The following is a 23,058-nucleotide window of genomic DNA, read 5'->3' as shown; positions in this document are numbered from 1 at the left end:
TCCTTTTTAACATGGTGCTTTATTGCAATGTGTTGCATTCTCACATTCATGGATGTTATAGATTGGTTAGTCAAAGCATAATTTCCTTCAAGGTATATATCTTCACCTTGGAAAAGCAACAAATGGGGCCATATGCACGAGGTGTAAAGTGAATGTTCTCGTCTGTCTTACTGTATGCGTGTAATGTATGAGTGTAAACTTCAAATCTCAGTTTGAGCAGCCACATAATTCCATGAAAAGGACAAGAAAAAATAAGACTGATTCAGTAGATGCTAAACACAGTTTTGCAGCCCGCAGGTGCTGGACCCAGCATGTGACTGATTGTCTACAACGTCCTAAGAAAGGTAGCATTCCCAGATAAACCTGGATATAGAGAAAACGAAACAAAAAAGAAAAACATGACAAAACATGCAGAAGTCTCCCAGATACATCTTCATTCATAATGTCCCACACAGCTGCAAAGATACCTCCTAAGAAAAAGATTCACAAGTATTATACAAAACTGGACAAAATGAGTAAAATGTATATATCTATATATTTATTTATATTAATTTTACAGGTGAAAAGTGGAACCTTGCCTTGAAGGAATAAGTGCCGTTTTACATCACACATGACTTCCCTTCACTGACACAACCAATATCGGTACATTAATAAGGCAGCGCTTACAATATGCGAAAATCTCAGGTAAACAGTAGCTACTATATAGGATAGCATGTAGAGATGAAATCTGAATGACGAGGAGAGTGTGTGGTGGTCACTACGCAGGATTTACTACTATGACTACAATGAGGAAATGCAGATTGTACGGGTTTGCATAAATGGTTGATAGCACTTGGCACCGTGTGCAGGGCCCGAAACCAAAGCCCTCGATACATTAAAACGCTGATGGTAGTGAGAGATAAATGAGGAATGTTTTGAAAAGATAGAGCCAGGAGGTCCGGACATTGAGTAGAAGGACGGCGCAAGGGGAGGTGGAGCACCTGAAGAAGATAGGCATAGTTAGTTCTACAGTTCTGCAGCAGAAAAAACAGCCATGTAGCAAAAGCTCAGCTACCCTGCTCCTTTAATGGAAACCAATGATAATACAGCCAAGTTCTTCCTGAAGAACCTGAGACGTTTTTCTTTTCATTTTTCTAAGAAAGCGAAATGGCAAAATACATTCAGGGGGGTATTCGTTTTGTTTTAGCTTCGATTTTAAGACTGTACTTTGTAATGGCATCTTTCCTTGCGATTCGCATATAAAGTGCAAAACTAGATTGTATTCCTTGCAAGTTCCTGGTAGATATTAGTAAAAAAGTCATGTAAAATACAGCAAAAGTCTTACAAAGGTCAGTATAAGAAAATCCTCGTAAACAAGAAAACGTTCATCGAACCATGAGGAGCAGTCCTCTATGCAGAAAATATATACAAGAGGCACCTCAAATTTGGTATAAAGAATCCAGCTAAATAAAGTCAAATATCCAAGTATAGTTGCATCAGTATGATTTTTTAGCCTGAGTAGCTCAAAACCACTTGTTTGAACTACAAATTTTGTATATCCTTGAGTAAAAAAACGAGAGGAGATTGATGTAACTGCGGTCAAACTCAAAGTAACAATCAGTTTAGAGTTGCGTCAGTTTGAAAACAAAATGCTTTATATTTACCCTTAAGGTGCATAGCTAGCTGTTAGAGATTTCTCTTCCTGAAAACAGTGTCTAGAGTCCCTCCCGAGGAGGCATTTGCATGTTTGGTAAATCGATAGAAACAGGGGAAAGATAATTCACTACTGAACGACTTTTCTATAGAATAGGTCAAACTAGCTAGGGGCTACGTGTGAAAAATATATATAAAATGAAACCAAAACTCAAATGGTAGTGTTCTAAACATGACGGGGTGCGAGACGCCTACTAAGGCAAAACTAAATGCTACATTTGTTTTGTCCAATTGCATGAACGTTGCATATGATATGAATCTTTTAGTATCTTGAAGCTTTGGTCATCATTTCGTTCTTGTCTCAAGAGCGTTTACACATGGCGAAACTACAACAGGCAGTTGACGAAACCCAACCGGCGCTGTTCCCAAACCAAGGTTCCACTTTGTCAGAGCTGTTTAAACTTTGACAACAGAGAAATTAAATAATATGGCCTTTTTTAAATTAACCCGTACAAAAGCCAGTCCATGCTGCTTCTCCCTCAGCAAAGTCACATTCAGCAGTCGCTAAACCATTCTTACATATAGAGCAATCTCAACACCCACAGGAAAAGTTGCAGGTATTCAATAAAAAGAAAGAAATCAAATCAAATCAGGACATTTGTCTGTTTCCATTTTAAACACCAGATATACAGTATTAATCACACACACACTTTCGGACAGCCATACACATCTCAAAAACCTAAACGAAAGAAAAACAAAAAAATGGAAGCAGGTAGTTATTACCACAAACTCGGAGCACTACATTTTGTTGATTCTGAACAGATACATATTCACATTTATCTGTTATATACACAATACTTTGATAAGCCAGGTTCTGAATAGTTCTATTGTACCTCCATGTCGTGTACTGACTGTGAGAGCCGTTATAACAGAGAAACGAAACGAAATAAAAACATTATTAATAGGAGCTGTTCGCTAGTTTGGTATATTTGGCATAAACACAGAAACTCCATGACAGGTAGGGTTCATTAAATGGATAAAAAAATGAATCTGACCCACTGCGTAAAAAAAGGATTTCTAAAAGCCAACCATTTTATCTATACAGGAATGCCTGTTCCTTGAAGAGGAGGGCAGAAATACATGTTACAACGTCTGTTTTCTTTCAGTGAGCCAAAAAATGTCCAACCACTGAAAATGACTGTTCTCGTATGTGTTACGCATTATTCAATTCATCTCGCTTTTTGTAACGTCTATATACATTTATATATAGCAAACAGTGGCGCGATCTCGTAAGCACACACTGCCGGCTGAAAAATGGATGAATGAGAATCTGCTTTACGAAACATTTTTCCTTTCGTAAGTCTGAGCTGGTGTGGCATTGGAAAAGTAGAGCCATTCTTTGCTTACAGAGAATACACACAAAGAACCGCCACTTGAACTCCACAACGTGTGTAACGAACAGAAGAACACTGTAAAAAGCAGAATGAAAATACGTGAAGGGAACTTTTTCAGTGGCTAGAGAAATTCGATTGGTGTTTTAATTTTGTTGCACGATTCTATATTTTTGAAGAACGGGCTTGACAATTGTCAATAAATTAGCATAAATTAAAACCAAAAAGAGGTTTTCCGATTATCGTTAACATCTTTTACGTTAGGGAAAACTAGCTTTATTTTACCTCTTCATGTTATGCATGTTATGAGGTTTGTGTTTAAAAAATTTAAGTTTTTTCTTATAGAGGGGTCAACAAGTACTCAAATGAGCGAAGAAAAATACTGATGAACAGTGTCTGACTGGGCAACAGTAGTCTCATGAGCAGTCAAAGAGCTGGAGAATGCAGCCGATGGTGCGAAAGTTGCGCACCGCAGAATCGGGACAGAGCACCTGTGGTTTTCAGGAGCAACCTTGAAACACTTGACTGAATTGAAAATCAATGTACAATCTACATATTTGCGCCTGTGTACAATGCAAAATAACGTATGTAACATTTACTTGGGCTGTTCAAAGCATATTTCGATAACTAACATCGATCGTAAAAATCATGATATATAAGCATAGAGCACGCAATACCCCGGATAATATCGTGCCGTGTTACTTCTGTGCACACGGCTTCTTGATTTGAACCTTTAAAACTTAAAATAAAATGAAAAACAAATCCTATTCTCAAAGCTATTAAAAAAACGAGAACTGGTTTTGAAACTCAATGCTTTCAAAACATGAATTGACTGTAATTTGATGAGGTTTGTTTTAAAGGAAATAACAAAGTGTGGGTTTGTCTCAACTTTGTCCGTTTCTGCTGTACAATAATACCAACCTGCACAACACATAGCCGCAAAACAACACTGATAGGCTGAGTTGACCCTAAGTGGCTCGTATTCACAGCTGCTGGGGGGAAATGTGTAGGACATTAAAAAATGTGTCTGCCGTTTCAAAACAGTCTTGGAAAGCCCGCGGCATACAAATGTGTACTACAGAGCAGTCTCCCATCCTGGCGATGCTTTTTCTGAAAACAACAACAGACAATAAAAAAAAAACAAAGAGGTGGGAATTTTTTCCCATCATCAGGCACTGCTGAGAAGAGCCTACCAGTCACAGATCCAGCTGGAACTGAGCAATACCGTGAACATAGCAACACCATGGCAACAGCCCGCCCCAGTTTCCCAATCCGAGCTCAGCTGCTGCGCCGCTCTCCAAGAAGCACTGCAACATTGGACTGACAGGACGTTTAGCCGGCTGAAGCAGCAGGTCCTTTTACAGACTTAGCAAATTCTTGGAACGTGATATTTTCTCCTTTCAGGAAGCAGACTTTACAAAAGGTGACCGGGAATGAGCGCTCCGTCGAACGGGTGTGAATCCTCACGAGCCTGGGCCCGTACATCAACCCTGCAGATATACTGTATAGAAACCAAAGGTGAAGAATAAAAATCTCTACGTGTGGAACGGTCCTCTGGCAGGTACTGGGTGGGTCACTCAGTCAGGAGCTGCTGGAGGAGGCTCTTCTGCTGAGACTGGGGTGTGGGGGTTCCGCTCGGGCCTTTCTGGGACCCCATGGGCCCCGACTGGTTCAGGTAGGAGTCACTGCCCACCAGGTTTACCGTGCACTGGACGTCGGCAAACACCTGAACCTGCTGTACCTGAGAAAAGGGGAATGTCAAGCATCAAGTTATGTTCACAACCCTCATGTGGTTCTTCTGTGGAACACAGAAGGAGAAGTTAGCATTATGCAAACACTTTTTTTTTATTAATAAAATGAAGTAGATGAAACTGAAAATGGCACCACAATGAAAAAAATGAAAAACTTGGGTTCAACAAAAGAAAGAATGCAGGGTTTAAAAATGCTTTTCTTGGAGTACTTAAAGTACAAAAAGTAAAATAATTTTGCAGTAAAATATCCCAAAACCACAAAGCTAGTGTTACGTATTTTGTTCATCTGAGTACTTACAATATCTCAAATGTTTCCAACTACTTGTAAATCGTGAGAAAATCGCCATCCTAAACAGTGACACGGGGCTGTGCAGTCGCCTGTCAATGGCGACATATCCGCGTAACCCTTTATTATGGCCTTTACTGACTTAGAAACTCCAAGACAACAGTGTCCTGGACAAATGCGGAAGTAGTGTCAAGCGTCTAGCAAGCCACTAACTTGGTTCGAGCAGTCCCTTTTTTTGGACAACAATTATTTGCAACAATTTTAAACTTGACATCATCTGCAAACATGACATTTCGTTCCCGTCTGATTGATGGCCATCAGCGGTGGAGTTGAAAACAATATATCCTTTCATTCCACACTCCTTAACAGCGTCATCAAGCTACGGCATTGTTGTTGTTTTGATTGTGCACCCTATAGTGGCGTTTTTTTTTACAAACTGCACCTTTAAGCCTTACGTTTTCTCAATAAATAATACAGAGACCATCTTACCTGATCATTACACATTGCAGTGACGTTGCCAAGGTTGTTGTTGCCCATGCCGACGGATGGTCCAATAGGAGGTAGAGAGCTCACCGCTCCTGATCCTCCAGCCATTGAAACGGTGATACTCATGTTGTTATACACGCCTTGCTGGCCAAAGCTTTGAGAGGCAGGCTGACCCGCCTGGTTATACATACTGACACACAAAACAGAGAGATCAAACGATGTTTGATATATTCAAACCAGGAGATTGAGACAAACTGGTTTAAATGAAAATGAATGCACACACAAACAATTGCAAGAATCATATTTGGTGACACACATTCTCATTTATGCTTCTTTACACTTAATATCACCTCAAACCCTTTTAAATATAAACTACCTGTTGTTGCCCATTGCCCCTTGTTGCCAGTTCTTCATGTCGGGTGACTGATAACCGGGTGGAGGCTGTGCTGGCTGGAGCAAAGGACTCTGGGAGGTGGAGTTCTGGGGTGAAAGTAGGGGGCTGGTTGGACTGAGCTCAGGAGCAAAGGATTGATCTCCTTGCTGGATCATGCCTGCGAGAGAAAAGATTACAAGTTAAGATCGATCAAGTGAAGATATGATTTTGAAAGTGGCCAGATAATCATGCGAGACGTACCAGGACCCCCGAACTGCTGGAAAAGCCCCTGCTGAACAGGACTGTTCACAGGGCTTCCGAACTGCCCTTGAATGCCTCCCATAATGCCTTGGTTTCCCATGCCTCCTCTGGTGGACAGCTTGGGGTCCAGAGGTCCCCCTAAGGGGTTAAAGTGGCTTGGGGAGGTAGGGGTGTTTCCAGGCACGGAGTTGTAGCCTGGAGGATAGCCGAACTGCTGCTGCGGTAGAGGTTGAGTCTGCTGCTGTGGGGGACCTTTGGGAACCCGCTGCGCTCCCAGAAGTCCAGCATTCATGCCCTGCCTCATCAGCATGACTTTCTGCTGCAAAAGCTGCCGCTGCCGGTGCTGGAAACTGTAGAGCTCCCGCTGCCGCTGGGCCATCATCTGAGCGTTAAGCGGAGGCTGACAGAGAGATGAGTAATAGTTGATCAAAATTGTATCTAAAGTATTAGACATTTGTTTTCTACATAAACATTTTTTTTGTGTGTGTAATCAACAGTAGCTCTATTTTATTATTTATATGTTTTTTTAATACACTAATGATGTTGTTGGTATATTTATTTCATTTCTTTATTTACAATTTTTACAAAAAAGTTTAAAAAAAAATAAGTATCTATTATACAAAACAAATCAATCAACCCAGTCAAACACACCCTAATAAAATGCATTTATGATCCGTCTCTGTGAATGCGACACTAACCTGAGAGGGCATCTGAGGCTGCTGCTGCATGCCCTGACGAATCCCCATGGCAACGTGCCCCCCCTGTGGGAACTGGCTCATGGTGGCGAGTCTGTTCTGGAGCTGATAGAGAAAAGAGATACGGGCAATAGATCACCACTAAACAAGTGCAACTAATCACTCATCCGCTCGGCAGCTGCAGCTGACAAAAGACTAGGTTAGTTCCGCAGCATGTTATTTCAAAGGGCAAATTAAAAGCGTTTGCCCGATCGGTTACACAAAGCGACAAAATCCCAGAGGAGGATTTAGAGGTTGTGAGATCACATTTATTATTATGCAGTGAAGTGAATGCTATCTACCTGCTGTGGACCTTGCAAACGTTGCTGGAGCTGTAGTCTCAGCTGGTTGGGAGGCAGTCGCAGCTGGTTGGGCGCACCGGGAGTTCGGTTCATGCCGGGCTGTGCTGTCATACCCACGTTGCCTGGGAACGGCATTCTTGGGGCCCCGCAGCTCATGACTCCTTGTGCCGTGCCCATCTCAGGAGGAAACTGCGAGGGTGAGGAGGGGAACTGGGAGGGGTAGCTGGGGAGCTTGGGATCCACGGGTACAGGGCTTGCGAGCTGAGGCAGAGTAAAGGCCTGGGTGACTGGTTCGAGGCATCCCCTCTGTAGATGAGGCAGTGAAGCAGTCAGCCTTTGGGTTTCTAGTTGGTTCACTATGACACCCCTACTTGTGTTGCATGTGTTATGGTCAACTTCAAAGCTGGAATTGCATTTGATCTGTTTGTCTGATTGTGCATGTAACACTTACTTGAACAAGCTTGTCGATGCCCAGCGCTCGATCCAACTCGGCCAACTCGCTCTCGTCGGTGCGGCTCAAGAAAGAGACCAGCTGCTCAAGCAGTGCCTTCTCATCATTACGACCCTCAGGGGTGGTGGGAGGACACAGCATTTCATCCAGCGGACATGGAACACACTGTCTGCTCAGAGTAGACAAAATGATCTGCATTAAAATTACCTGTAACAAAGACGATTGGCAGACAACATTCAGAAAAACACTCACTCTTGAGGAGATGACAGAGGGGCTTGTGTCTGGTTGCCCATACTGCTATCGAAGGCCATAGGGTCAACCAGGGACAAGGGTTGGAACTGCTGAGAATCAGGAAGCTCCAGCTTGGCCAAACCTAAATCTACAAACAAAGTGACACATGTTAACTCCTGTTAGCATTCTTCTTTATTGCTTTCAAAGGCTGACATGGATTCACCTGTATTCGTACTGAAAGAGTTGAGGTTGGCTGGATTGGAAAAGGGACTGCTGCTCTCCTTGGATGGCTGAAATGGGTCTGTCTGCCCAAGATCCGTAACGTGGACCTGACTCTGTGCCTGGTTCGGCGTGGAGGGGTCACAGAACTCAAAAGATGACTGACTTGAGAGATTGGAGCCATCTGGAAAAGTTGCAATTGAGAATTTGAAGTTATTGATTTTTCTGTTTGTTGGTATTTAAGAAATGTGTTCTCACAGTAAGATGGACCTCACCTTGGTTCGATGTCCCCGCCGACTGTCTCTTCACGCTCAGCCCGATGGAATGGTTGTCTTCGTTGGGCTGGATAAGCGCTGGCTCCTCTGTGGATTTACCTCCTGCCGGGCTTCTCAGAGAGGGCAACAGCTGGTTCAAAGTATCCAAATCAGTACTGGGAAACTGCTACTCGTGTAAACACACAAAGTGGTGGAGTGGAAATGAGAGCAAAGGTCACAGACTTCAAAAGTCACAGCAGAGCATGAGCAAGACAAAGTTCAAGCATGATTGTCTCAAAACAGCACATGGGTTTAACAGTTTAACAACAAAGGAATAGAAAAAATGTGATGGGTGTGAAAAAGGGCTCCTAGGAATAGCCCTCCCAAAATAAATGGATAATATTAAGTTCATAAACTTCAGTACAAACAATGAATAAATAAGGGCGGATATAAATACCCGGCTTTGCCTGTCACTGGATTTCGGTGAGCATGTTGCTGCGGGAGTCGCTGCGTTGGTTGCGCCAGCTGCACAGGGCACGTTATCTCTGCTCCCTTTCTTCTCTGACTTCACCTTGACCGTCTGAAGGCTTAGCGCAGATGGAGGTGGCAGGTCCTCCAGGTCATTTTCATCCGTGTCCAACAAGAAACGAAGCAGCTGGTGGTCCTGCGGCTCTTTCCCGACTCCCATCCTCGCCGCCAAGGCCGAGTTTGGACTTGTGGGAGGTTCCTTCTTGATCTCAGGCTCCTTGGCCACGTCTGTGGGGCTGCTGTCCTGGAGCAGGCGATGAAGGATCTTGTGTCGCTCAGTCAGGCTGCTGTGAGAGGCTGGGCACTGAGCCGCAGGACGGGGTTGGGAGTCGTGTTCGGCCGTGCTGGGGTTGGCGTCCAAGAGCTGGTTAAGTTTGGGGTTGCCCACCGCGGAACTCTTAGGCTCTTCGGATTCTGGGGGTTTGGCAGGGGGCTGACGTGCCGGAGAGCTACTGGGGGTTGAAGTCTGTCTAGGGGGGAGAGGAGAGGGCAGAGAGAAACCGGAACCCTCGCCGCCGGACTGCTGCCTGGTCAGACTGCCAGCAGGCGAGTGGATGCCGGGTGCCATGGGTGAAAAAGGGTGGCCGGAAACACGGGGACTGCTGGCCAGGCCTGGACTTCCCCGAGGAGGTCGAGGTGACATGAATGAGGTAGGGGTGGCAGTGAGAGGGCTGCCTAGTGGAGACGGGCTGCTGACCTGCTGAGAGGGCCCGACACGGCTGGGCGTCAGGTAACCCGGCGGAGTGGGTGTAGGGGGTCCAGGAGTGGCACAGGTGCCGTTGCTGTTGTTGAGATGGAGGCTGAGGTCACTGGAGGGCTGTAGGGCAGGTGAACGGGAGGGAGGAGCAGCAGGAGACGGAAGGCTGGGGGTAGTGTTTTCCTGAGAGCTAGCAGTGTTGTGTTCCCTAAATAAACATAAACTGTCAGAAACCAAATCTCTAAGAATCAAACCTATCTGCTGCTTTGAGGTTCATGGATATATTTTTAACAGATCTAGCTTTGTTTAAACGTATGGAATTTATGTCATGCTCATAAAAAAATTCAGAGGTTTCATAGCTCAAATTCATTGTCTTAGATGATTCTAGTCTATTGACTGGACAGCAAATTTGTGGTGAGGGGTGTGGTACCTGTCTATAGTGTGAATGCCCATGATGAAGGGCTGTACATCTGGGTTTGAGGGGCAGCAGAATTTGCAGCGCGTCTGCGCACTGAGGGGCGTCCCATCACTGAGTGTGAAATGGTATAGAGGGCTGACGGCCATGCCGTGAGTCATCACTGTTGAGACAAAAAAGTTGATATGACTTATCTCCGCATTTATTATCAAAATAAAATCTAAACAACGATAGCAACTAAAAAGGTAAAGTGCTTACCCTCATGAAGCAGCTTCTTGGCATGGGAGGGCTCGTTGCCCTGAGGCTGGAAGAATCCGTAGATGCACTTCCTGACCAGGTCCTCCCAGCCTGGTCGCCCTGTGGCCCTCAGAGCACTTGTCTCAATAGAGATGATTTTCCCTGCACACAACCCCACGGGGAAAGACCGTTAGGTTTTTATCAACAGCACTTAGAACCGAAGAGGAATCTTTTCAAAGTCCAGATCTGACAACAATCGCTCAGCGCTTCCTTGTACAAGAATAGAAAAGGTTTCAGTTTCATTCGGCATGTTTGTTATTGTGCTCCAACTGTTCTTCTGTTCTTGGCTGATAAGAGGCGACACCCTGGGTGATCGGTGCAACACCAAAGCTGCGTAATCTCTCCGTTCTACTAATTTGTATTCAGTGAAACATACATAAAAAATTTAGTGAAACCTGTAAATTCTGTAATCAGTTTCAGAAATGTTGGAATAGTTTTTGTAACAGTGTGTAATCCACTCTGTGGACATATTTTATTTTAATAGATTTGTGACCGTGGACCACAAAACCAGTCATAAGAAGCACAGGTATATTTGTAGCAATAGTCAACAATACATTGTATGCGACAAAATTATAGATTATTCAATTATGCCAAAAGCATTAGGATTTTAATAAAGATCATGCTAATGGGAAATTCCCTAATGTAAATATATCAAAACTTATTTTTTTTGAGTGGATGCAGCAAAATCGCCAACAAAAATGTACAGAAACACGCCTACAAACTTCAGTCTTTGATGCCTGCTCTTTAGGAATCACCCACTCAAGTTTGGTATCTATCTAAAGCTTAGAATTACCGCTTTCGGGTTCATCTCCACTTCATAACGTCATTACACCGGAAAGACAACAGAGAGCATTCATTCATTTCCCTTCATTAGTAATATGCGCTTTGGACAACTTTAAATGCGATTTTCTAAATATTTTTATTTCTTTGCACCATCAGGTTCCAGATTTTCAAATAGTTGTCTCTCGACCAAATATGGTCCTATCCTAACAAACCATACATCAATGGAAAGCTTATTGATTCAGCTTGATGACATTTCAGTTTCTGATTAAGTGGATGTAGTTAGTCAAGAAAAAAACTGTACAAAGTTCAGATTTACAACCAAACAAGCATTAAAAAAGAACCCTATTGCGGGAAACATTTTATTAGTTTAAGTGTAAAGCAAGATTGGAACAAAACACAAGGTGTCTCATGGGCTACAAAAAAAAGCTTGGCTCATTATAATATCTGTCCAGAGCAACATGTCTTAACAGCTGAGACTGGAACGTGTGTGTACATAATGAAAAACTACCTGTAGGGTCCTGCTTGGTGATGAAGGTCTCTGGACTAACAGGGATCTGAGGTGGACGGGGCATTCGACATGCTATACAGATCAAGCAGCTCTGTAGGTCTGTGGACAACAAACATCATAATGTGGTTTTGGACAAGTTCCAATATACTACAGATTTATCATTCTGTTAAGAGTGTACCTACGAATAACATGCCTTAATAATTCTTGCATCAAATCAGCACTAGAATTTTGTTCATTTAACATATAAACAAAGTTAAATTTATGTGGCTATAAAGTGTGTGTGGTCTCACCCTCGCCCTCCTCCTGTACTGTTTTGGGCTGTGAAACCGTGAAGCACTGCATGAGCTCGTATTGCTGTCGGGCCTCCTGGTTCTCCGTGTCCATCTCATCCGGAGGCCTTTTCAGCAACCTGCAGTTAAACGTGTGGCTGTTTCTCCGGCCTTGTTCCTGAGGCCAGGGCACGCCGTTAACTGAAAACACAAGTAGACAAGGTAAGACCACCGGGTGTGCAACCAACACAGAGCATTTCAAACCATTCACTTAGGAAATTTGGAACAGCTTTTATCTGTCTGCTTTCCCAGTGACCTTCCTCGCGGAAAGACTCACCAAGGCTCTTGGGCAGCAGGTTACGCACAAACTCGTTGTGATCTCCCACATGGAGGATGCTATAGACGCTGGAGGTCATCAGCTCTTCCTGGGTGTAACCCAGATAACTGGTGACGTTGTCAGACACAAACACGACGCGACCCTCACGGTTCACCACGAAAAAGAAGCCATCCAGGGCCTTGAGGAACGGACAGGAAACAGCGGCGGGGAAGACAAGACAAGAAGAAGATAATACATGAAGCACACAGCCAAGAGGGGGTGATTTGAGAAAAAGCGGCTGAGGGCCACAGTTCATGTGTTCTGGAAGTGGGCCAGCCTCAGATATGAACAGAATACAAATATGAAGTCATACCACATCAATTTCTCAAGATAAACACACCTCCAAAAGGAGGGGCCTGAGGGCCTCCTTCTCCACCATGCCCTGACTGCTCGACGATATGTCACTCTTCTGCACCTCATCATCTGGAGACATTAGAGCTGCTTTCTCTGTGAACACATTAAAGACATAACGTTAAAATCAACTGCCACAATATCAACATATCAGGAATCGCTACAAGCTAAATTTGACAATAGTTTACTTTGTACATAACATAAACAAACGTCATGTTGCCCAAACAAAACTTCCGGTAGACCTCCGCAAAGAGTCTATAACTGTCTAGTACAATTACTATTTAATACAATTTTTATATAAATTCATATAAATTAAATATAAAATAAATATTATATGGTTATATTATAACCGAACACAGACTCTAAGTTATCTGGTGAAACCAACTATATTTAAAATCAAGATTACAGATCACTAGAACAATAACAACACAATAAATATACATTGACTGAAAAAACGTAAACCTAAATGAAAGTGTTAGGTGAGGCACTAAATTTATTCACTGAAAATAAATAAAAAACAAAATAAATTAATAAATTAATATTATATGGCAATATAAAAGTACACAAAAAACCACATAACAGAATTGTTAAAAAGTAAACTAAAAACATAAAAGCATGTTAAAATATGTAACAATATTAAGTTAAATGTCACAGTTTCATGCATTCTGACTTCTCTACAATGTTAAACATGTTGGCTTCTCTGGTCAACTTATCAAAAATCAAGTCGGACGTATGTCGTAGTATTTCTTTGCTCTATACACTCCCCCAGAGTTTGTGTAGGTTTCTGAGAGTTTTTTTGAGAACATCGACATTCCCTTACGTAACAATTTTACCTAGTCCCTTATTGGACAATTCTCCCGGAAAAGCACGCTCATGCGTCAACCAGCGAGAGCGAAATGAAAGAGCACGCGTGAACTAACAAGAGCCAGATGAAAAAGTGCACGACGCAACAACCAGGTAGAGCGGGAGAAGGACCATGCGCACATGTCAACCAGTTGGAGCAAGCGAGACAGACCACTGCGTTCGCGAATGTTCAGTTGTGTTTTTTATCACGCCATTTCAGTGAGGAATGTTTATAAATGGTGGATATAAAAAGTTGGATTTGCATATCGATTGAAACTGATAGATGGAGTGATCCGAACATTAAAAGATGCCGGTCATGAACCGCACGCGGTAAGTGAAACAGAGTCATATGTCTGTGTTTTGTTGCCAATCGGCGAGTACGGGCATAAGGTACACAACAAAAAATTAGTGAATCAAGTTATCCAGGGATGAAGCGATAATGAATTGTGTTCATGCTGTATTAATAGATGAGTGGTTTTCTTAACAGTATTGTGATTTGATGAGTATTCAACACTATAATACTCATAGGCAGAGACCGTGAATCAGAGCCTGGATTACGTGTACTTGTTTGTAGCCATGTGAAACACACATCATCTCGCTATTGTCCTTCTTCCTTTTCTGGACTGGGTGGATGAAAGCTACGCAGCGCAGGCCTCTCCAAGACTAATGCGAGTAAAGTGGTACTTTTGGATGGAAGCCAAGCGCAATAAGTGTACCGAGTGCTCTCAAGAAGCACGAGTCGCAATTCGGTCACTCCTGTTGGCAGTTCGACTAAAAGACCTAAAATAACGTATCAATGATTACTCCTCAGCCAAACTACTTAACCTTCCTTCTCCTCTTCAGATCAAAGCTTCTGAAGGACCGCATGAGAAGAACCGCTCAGTCCGACGGCTGGAAAGAAGAGAGGACGAGTCTGTTTGTTTTGGGTTGGATTCTAAGTGAAGACTTCTTGAAGCGAAGGCTAAATTTAGATCAGAGCTTGAGCACTATGCATGCACCGTATTTACATACATATTGGGCAGCGTAGTGGAGAAATCTTTGCAGGACGGCATGAATCCGTTCAATCGCATTCTGAACTTTGGAGTGCGAGTTTAAATTAGGTCAGTGTGAAGGGAGGGGACAGGAGCTGTTGGACGCTACGGAGAGTCGGGCCAGAACAACATTCTATGCTAGTGGACAAACACAGACGTGAATGCTTAGCCAATGCATTCCAAGCACGCTGTCCTGTCATGTTATGCTTAATTTGTCCTTGCGTTACTGTGGTGGAAGCAAACCCCAATGCTCAAGATGGCAAAAGGGTTACCTTTAAATGCACCCTGCTCATCTAGTCTTGTTCAATCTGTGAACTGTAGTTGACCTTAAGGGAAAACAGATTGGAGAAGAAAACTAAAGACTTTCTTCTGTGGTGCATAAAAGATATTTTGATAAATGTCTTGGTGATTTTATGTCCATACAATGGAAGTCAATGGGGTCCAAAATATCTCCATTTGTGCTCTGCATTAGAAAAAAGATATACAGAAAAAGATATACTCCACCCTCCCCACTCTCCCCACTCTCTTTTGAAGCACTACGGTGGCTGACACATGACTAAGATGTCATCACTTTTTCGCTTCTTTGCCGAAGGAGATAACTTATTTATGAAATGCACTCTGTAGAGCAGCTTGTCTGTTTAGGGCACCTGTAGAAACAGCATGATGAATTCCATGCAAGGGGACCCGCGGTGTATGTAGATAGAAATAGATTACCCTAATGCAAGGGTCTTTAACGTTTTTTCGGGGCAAGGACCCCTTAGATGAGAGATGCATGGAGCAGGGACCCCCTTATACCGTGTATAACCGAGCTATTTAAATAAAAACAACCCTATTGTTACAGCATTATTATGTCATTGTTGCACATAGGCTACATACTTTTCTGTGTATTATTTGAGTTTTAATATAGATTGCTTGATTATTTTAAGTGATTTGCAGCATCAAACATTTTCATTTTACTGTGAGATGGACAATTAAACATTTACTTAAACCTTGGTTTTTGTTAAGGCTTTAATGAGATGACTGTCCCTGGTTAATGGCACAAAGACTATTCTAGTATAGATAGATGTTGTCTCTGGATGCGAAAGTAAATAGTGCAGATCTTGTCTTCCGCTTCTCAGCATGTTTATAATTCTGAGCTCCGTTGTCTTTCTCGTGGATCAGCATTGTCACTGCTGTACACGGAAATGACCACAAGTTATTTTTTTTGCAGAGCATCATATCAGACTAGAGAGCAACATGCAATGAGTCTGCATTATTTTCGGGGCAAGTTGTTTGACGTGCACCATCAGTACTACACATTTTAAACAAAAAGTTGCCTGAGCGTAAACAGTAATTATCAACCCCTTGCAGTTCCACAGCAGACTCCCTATGGGCCGTGGACCCCCGTTTGAAGACCCCTGTTCAATAAAAACATAACGCTTCATTGCGTAAGGTATTTCTGTCAATAGATCCTCCAAAAAATGACACACAGCACCTTTAAGCTGTGCAATATCCCGTACTCCATTACTATTTGATGAGATGAGGTCAATAGGTTCTAGGAGGTCATCAGGGATCACATGTTCCCACCCACAATCCTCATTTAAAACTCAATGGTGAGCTCTGATGGATAGTCCTTATGTCTCTTAGTCTGTCTCCCCGTCAACCAATAACACTGTTATGAGGACTGTTCTAACACCACTCCCACCTTAAACAAAGCCAGTTGCCATGACAGCAGCGTTACCCTGGCAGTGATGCAGGAGGCGATACCTGAAACGATAACAAAAGGGCTTCAATCGGAGTGATACAAGTGCTTTATGCGTTGGGCGTGTGACACACACTCATCCACAGACAGCTGGCCTACACACAGATATTTGCCAGAACACTCTCCCACTCCTCTTCTCCTCCAGGGAAAATACAAGAGATGATAACATCATTTTCATGGTTTTAATGAAAAGAGCAAATGAACTAGAATTCATGTATAATAAGGGCATAGTTGTACTGAGACAAGCACTATTACTATAAACCGATAAAATAAAACATTTACAATGAAGGTGAGACCAGAGATCAAAATATTACACAGACTTGGGGGCTCTTTCGGGCCAACAGGTCACCACAAAGCAAGCATCTGAAACACCTTAGCAACCACATCCCGCATAGCAACAGACTAACCAACAACGCCCTACCTTTAGGCTTTGCAGCACCACTCATTCTTTATAAAATGTAAGTAATTCAGAGTCTGAATCCATTCAATCTGTTCATTCTGTCCTCTTTTTAAATTAAGCATGCACCGATATGTAATTTTTTGCCGATAATTCTAACTGATAATTCTTTAATGTTGAAAGCTGATAACCAATGTATTGGCCGATATACAGTATCTAAAATTTACCTTTAATATTCATATAAAATTCCCTGAGACTCACAAAAGGCAAAAAGGGGACAACTGCTTTTATTTAAAAACATTGACTGCATAAAACAAGGTAGCCAATAGTTCTCTTTTTTCCCCCTGAAAATCATAAACAAAGCCTGCTTCACACTAGTTAACGATTCTTTAACATTCAAACTTTTCTGGTATATTTTTTATTTAATAAACAACTTCAAGATTAACCCAAAAAAAATTCTTAATAGCCACATGTCTAACAGGTCTCAAGACAGAAAGCTAATTCAAACAATCTGCCCCTATAATTTAACCTTCATAAATATTGTTTCTACATACCGTACACCAACAATGTTTTGCTAATAGCAGTAAGTGAATGATCACGACAGAAAGATAGTCCTGTACTGTATTTTAACTGTGACCAGCGTACAGCCGTACGGTTTATGATTTATCGTGCATCCCTCCCTACATCCCATTTATAATCATTAAAGTGAACAAATCATTATCAATTATACAAAGTCCTCAAGCTTAATACACCAAACAATTTCAAGGAGGCATTCTGACCAAACAGAGCTAATGGCTGTCGGTTTTCCTGACCTTTGTCATTCGAGGTACTCTGACTTTCTCAGGTTTCAAACTGAATCGGATTTGATTTTTTCAAGTGCATTTGCGGAGGGACTGGAATGTTAATGAAGTGCACTGCTTTATGAGAGCATGGCTGAAATGTGAAAAATGTCTTTGATGTATCCTTCATTAAAGTGAAGGGGACATTTTCTCTTGTGTCCTCATTCAATCAACTAACAGACACATAGATAGCGGTCACCCTTTACAATATCCACGCAGTAACAGGACTGATTCTACAAAAGACCGCTTTTAAGTCAAATGTGTACATTATACGTTATACGTTAAAAGCACTTCAGAATTACCTGCAGGTCTGAGTTAACCGGAACTTGCTTAGCTTAATGTCTGTATAGATGTATTTCCAAATGAAATGAATAGTGAAAAGTGAGTTTTTTGTTACTTGCACAAACGAAGTAACCAAGTAAAAAATGTCAATATTGATCTCACATTTATATGATCGACTGGCACAATGTTATGTCAGAACACTGAAAGGAGAAGTTCACCACCAAATGAAAATTATGTCATCATTTACATTCATTTTAAACCTGTGTGACTTTCTTTTCTTCTGCAAAACACAATGCTTTCCACTGTATTAACTCATGTATCGTTTAAATAAGTTGTGTGTAGTTAATATTCATAGATAAAAGGAAGTATTTTAACATGTGCAATCTAATCTCAAATATTCCTGATGATTGTAATCATTGGTAGAGTCATAAGTGACTGGTCAGGTCACAGTCCAGGTAAACACATTTGAAAAAACAGATGCAGGTGCACATCTGTCACGTTCGACTCAACACTAGAGGACGGGTGGCGAGCTCATTTTCGCTTTCACGCGGGAAGAGAGGGGAAGCTGAGGCCTACGAGAGGCCCTCTCTTGCACAAGGTCAGGGGGCAGGGCAGCCCAGCCATTGGCTGCCATCTCGCACGCCCCTGCGGCCCCCCTTTCCCTTGGGCCGAGAGCTCGGGACGAAAACACAAGGGTCTGTGCTCTGGGTGACGAACCTTAGAACGAAAACAAGTGAAAGATTGAGATGACCCTAAATATTGACACAGGACAGAAACATTTGTTTGTCAAACTAACCCAAAGCAGCTTTTAAACAATATTCTATACGCATATACTCTGTGTATACAAATCAATTTGTATTGCACCATATCAGAGGTTATGACAAAAACACATTTCACAAGTACATCTAAGGCAGTATTATGCTTTAAAAGATTTGAGTAAAAATAAATTTGTGTAAAAAAATTTTTTTTTTCCCTTAAATGTATGTAAAAACATCAGCATTGCCTCATCATGTGCTCCAATGCAATATAATTTAACCTATTTCCCAGAGACAAACTTGCTAATAATAATCACTTATTCCCCCCACAGCACACGCAGTTGTGCCAGATATAGAGCAGAGGTTCAGCGACTATCTGTCAAGTGCCATTTTAAAGGATTATGGTGTATACATTACACATCAGACACAGCTTTAAATGTGTGCGCTAGCCAGTGCATGTCCACCTAATACACACAGCCCACGGCTATCTGCAACTGACAAACACATTTTTAGATCTTCAGATAAACCTTCTCTAGTGGTTTGTATTTGCCTAAGTGATATTGACTCTTCCAGGGGCTCTTTAATTTACCATGCCAACAAAACTATTTTTCAGGGCTGTAAATCATGAGCTGACATGTTTACCAGTGTCAAAATGACAAATGACCCAGGACATGTACTGAATGACTTCCAAGGGTGAGATAACAGGAGATCTGAAGTTGGATGACATGCATTGTTTCCTGTTCAATGCATTTGCAAGTTTCCCAAATTCAAGTATTGGAAGATGGAAAAGGAATAATTCATGGAATTGTGATTTTGTTTCCATTGATTCAAGAAGAGCTTCTTTGTGGAAATAAGTACATTCCTAAAGCAAATGTAAATATTGGAAGGTTTGAGAACTGCTTACACAAATTAAATTAATACTACATTGGTGTTGCTTTAACATCAACCATAAATAACCTACCAACAAATAAAACTATCAATGATAGGAAAAGGAGCCTGGCTCATTAAGACTTTACTCAACATCTCACCGCTTGTTCTTGGAAAATATTTAACCATCAGGCAGACTTGTCATCAAAAAAAATACAGGTATACATATGCATCTTAAGAACTTGGCGAAAACAGTATGTTTATATTGCTTGGAAAGTGAGGATGTATATTAATATGAAATGAATGCATAATGTATGGTATTGACATTATTCCAAATATTTGCACAGGTAGTGATTTTTACATTGTGAAAGCTCAAGTAATTTTTGGTGATTTTATGTTTTTTACATACAATCATCCTACATAATGTAAAGAACATTCTATAATAACCTTGATATCTTAAATACTGACCGAGTAATGCCACGTCAAATATTAAAATCACAGTGAAATTAATACTTGAAATCAAACTTTGATGCTCATGATTTTGGTATTTTTGGTCACTTCTTTTAAACAGTAATCATCATATATTGCCAAAATGCTTTAATAGACTGCAAACTGTTAGTCGCCCTTTAAATATGACATTACACAATAAACTATCGTTTACTCATTATATCATTTAGGCTCACAACACATGACTGCACAGTGCACACACATCCAAAATAACCGGTTTACATGAACGGCTCATCCAAAAAAGAACATTGCATCATCAGTTACGCACTATTATGTGTTTCCATGTTCTTTACACACAATCACTGTCTTTTTATGACAAAAGGAATCAAACTATTTCTTTTTAATTCATACAATTGTGGCAACCAGATAATAAAGCACCTTGTAACGGCGTGCCTTAAACATAATGTGTTCTTATCATTTTATGGCTTTTCCCAAGAGCTCTGACCAGTTACTCATTAAAACCAACCAAAGAGGCGAGCAAATAATCACATCCTTTGGGTCCCAAAAAATATCCCAGTAAAAGCTCTGCGCCACCAATTTAGAGGCTCTTAAAAAACGAGTGACGACAGAACCATCCAGTTCTCACCACTGTGATTTACAACCACACTGAAACCTTTTATGTGTGTTTCACATTTCATTTTCACTCTTGTTACCCTGATTTATCCTGAACGAAAACAAGAGTTAAGCCAATGACCTCAGAGACGTGAACGAACCAACCAACTTAATCAGGGACGTCAACAAGCAAACCAAGTGATAAAAAAAGCGAAACTCTTGAACTCCAGCGCATATGCAGTGTTGCGCTTAAATGAAAAAAAAATTGAGTGCATTTATTAGGGGTCTCACCTTGCTCACGCCGTTTGATTTGCTGGATCTGATCCACGGTGCTTTTTAAAATGTGGCATTTGTCCGGCTTCACGTTCAGGCAGGCGATGTCGCTCATGTTGGCCGACAGAAGCTCTGCCAGTTCGTCGATGTAGCGGCATTCCAGTTCACGCCGTCGTTTCTCCAAACTGCCACACAAGTATCTGGTTATTGCAAAGTACAGTGAAGGATAATCTGTTTGCATTAATCTTAAACACTGTGCTTACGTATGTGAAAAAAACATTTATTTATGTGGATTTATATAACAATCAACTCTCCCATCCTGTCCTGGCACATGAACAACAAAATTTTGCCAGGATAAAACAGAAGAAAGCTAGATTGCTGCTGGTCTAGATGTTATGATGTTTCAAGACAAAGCCTTGAGATGGTAAAGTTTGGCACAGAGGCTGAATGTGCATTCTGCAAGGACACGGGGAGTGAATAATTCATGATGCTCAGAGCGTGCTGTGAGCATAAACAGCCCCTGTAACAAACAGAACCCCGTCTTCAGCCTCAGCCTCAGTGTTTCGCCACCTGATAGAGGGAGTTAAAGGAACGCTGGGTGCAAGGAGTCTATAGGTGCACACAAGGACACGATGTGGGTGGCCGAAAGCAGTCATATAAACATAGATGTATCATTGTATAGCTAATAAGGGCCGACCCGGGCACGGTCCTTACGTTGCTGTATACGCTAGCGACATTTCTCTAATGTTGCGCATGGGTTATCAAGCTGAGTGAAGGCGCGGAACGAGAGAAAGGCTAAAAACAAGAGAGATCTGGGGGCTGTGGTAAAATAATGCTAGATATCAATGGAATGTGAAGGCCTCAGATCAGGGCTCATTTATCATTGGGTTGAAAACAAAAGATTTGAGATGTCGAGGTGAAAAAGTGCCGTAATCGAAGGCGAAGAGCGTGGAAATACATGAAAGAAAGCAATTCAAAAGATTTGAGAAAAATGCAAGGATTCTAAAGCGGCTCAGTAAGAGTGTTTCATCAGGCCATGTTTATCCTTGAGCATTCCCCGCGCTATTGGCTAACATATACAGAGTGTGGGGGTGTCGCAGGCGTGGGTGCTGCACACATGTGAGCAAACGCTACCGCACACGCATGTGTTAGCACTGAGAAAAGCGCTTATCTGTTAGAAATTTTGTCGATCCCGGGTGAGCGAGTGCGTGTACATACGAGTGACTTGCAAGTGCGTGCACATGTTACCGTGTGTGCGTGGGGAGAAGAGAGAGGAAAAGTAGGTCAGTGCTTTGCCGAGGCTGTGCGCATGCGCGCTGTGTACACGGGTCAGGGCGCTGCGTGGGGTTGCTGTAGAAACAGGCGGTTACATCAGCCCCGCCAAGGCCCTATGGAAGAGTATCACTCATCCAGACAGACCAGTTCTGCTTTAGCCAACCCTTACACAGCCACAAGGAAACCTTCAAAAATACCTCGCTGGACCTCAAAACAGCACAACGGCTCGCCCAGAAGTCAATGCTAAGGTGTCAATCGCGAACGCCATATGTCAATGCGAGTTGATTCAATGCTAGTTGACATTCATTGAGATGTTTTCTTTTAGTAGGCTCTTTTACAAATGCGTACACTTGAGCATATAAAAATTTTCTGTCACCATTTAAAAATAAAACTTGATTTCAAAATGACATATTTACCACTGCAAACACACATGCCTGTTATACTTGAAAATGTCTCCTATTAATGGCTATTTGTTGGGAAAATAACTGAGCTCTTGCACAGTAACTTAAATGTGAATCATTACGTCACCTTGGACCGGAGGTGTCACATGGAGAGCCCTTCCTCTTCCGTTGCTCTGGGGTGTGGGGGTCAAGGGCATTGTCCCCTGCAGCACTCATTTTGACCATACGCACACCTGCAAAACAGGGAAAGTCACGAGTCAGCCATTGGAGTCAAATGAGTCATTTCACTAAACCAGATAAAATCCATTCTAAGCATGCCAATTAAAGTTAAGTCATTCAGCCAAGTGTAAACAATGGAACTGAGTCAGTAATCATATGGAAACCGGCCAACGACAGACATTACCGTTTCACGTAAACCTGCTTAGATTATATCATCCAACAAAAAAACTCAGGTGCCGCTTCTAGAACTGATTAGGTACAACCAGAAAACCAGTTTCATAACAGGTAACATATTAATGTAAACAGCATGAAATGCAACATTTCTTCATGGGATGGAGTTTTATCAGATAGATGAGTGCATGTCAAGCACGGCCTGAGGTGACAGCTCATTCCCGCTAGCATGCACGTAATCAATGGCTCCTTGCAGGGGGATCGTAAATCTGCTGTTAAGGGGTTTGCTAATTGAAAGCCTGCTTTGATT

General features: G+C 42.0%; 1 protein-coding gene across 4 annotated transcripts in view; it reads right to left on the bottom strand.

Annotated features, from left to right (window-relative positions):
• Positions 1-23,058, bottom strand: part of ncoa1 (nuclear receptor coactivator 1) — a 41,551-nt gene continuing 18,493 nt past the window's right edge. For 2 of the 4 annotated variants that reach the window (XM_056765290.1, XM_056765291.1), the window contains 19 exons: positions 22,486-22,591; positions 20,701-20,882; positions 12,585-12,691; positions 12,206-12,383; positions 11,890-12,069; positions 11,600-11,698; positions 10,270-10,410; positions 10,027-10,174; positions 8,829-9,804; positions 8,393-8,558; positions 8,122-8,301; positions 7,920-8,046; positions 7,668-7,836; positions 7,217-7,522; positions 6,879-6,980; positions 6,181-6,580; positions 5,923-6,097; positions 5,550-5,736; positions 1-4,764 (listed from right to left, as the gene is read on the bottom strand). In XM_056765290.1, coding sequence (XP_056621268.1) covers positions 4,597-4,764; positions 5,550-5,736; positions 5,923-6,097; positions 6,181-6,580; positions 6,879-6,980; positions 7,217-7,522; positions 7,668-7,836; positions 7,920-8,046; positions 8,122-8,301; positions 8,393-8,558; positions 8,829-9,804; positions 10,027-10,174; positions 10,270-10,410; positions 11,600-11,698; positions 11,890-12,069; positions 12,206-12,383; positions 12,585-12,691; positions 20,701-20,882; positions 22,486-22,583 — 4,089 coding nt within the window. In that variant the 5' untranslated portion in view covers positions 22,584-22,591 and the 3' untranslated portion in view covers positions 1-4,596. The remainder of the gene's footprint in view (positions 4,765-5,549; positions 5,737-5,922; positions 6,098-6,180; positions 6,581-6,878; positions 6,981-7,216; positions 7,523-7,667; positions 7,837-7,919; positions 8,047-8,121; positions 8,302-8,392; positions 8,559-8,828; positions 9,805-10,026; positions 10,175-10,269; positions 10,411-11,599; positions 11,699-11,889; positions 12,070-12,205; positions 12,384-12,584; positions 12,692-20,700; positions 20,883-22,485; positions 22,592-23,058) is intronic. The other 2 variants (XR_008908736.1, XM_056765292.1) reach the window with 2 other exon arrangements.

This window comes from Triplophysa dalaica, chromosome 13 (assembly GCF_015846415.1).
Source record: "Triplophysa dalaica isolate WHDGS20190420 chromosome 13, ASM1584641v1, whole genome shotgun sequence".
Classification (NCBI taxonomy): Eukaryota; Metazoa; Chordata; class Actinopteri; order Cypriniformes; family Nemacheilidae; genus Triplophysa; species Triplophysa dalaica.
This window is presented reverse-complemented; position numbering and strand designations above follow the sequence as displayed.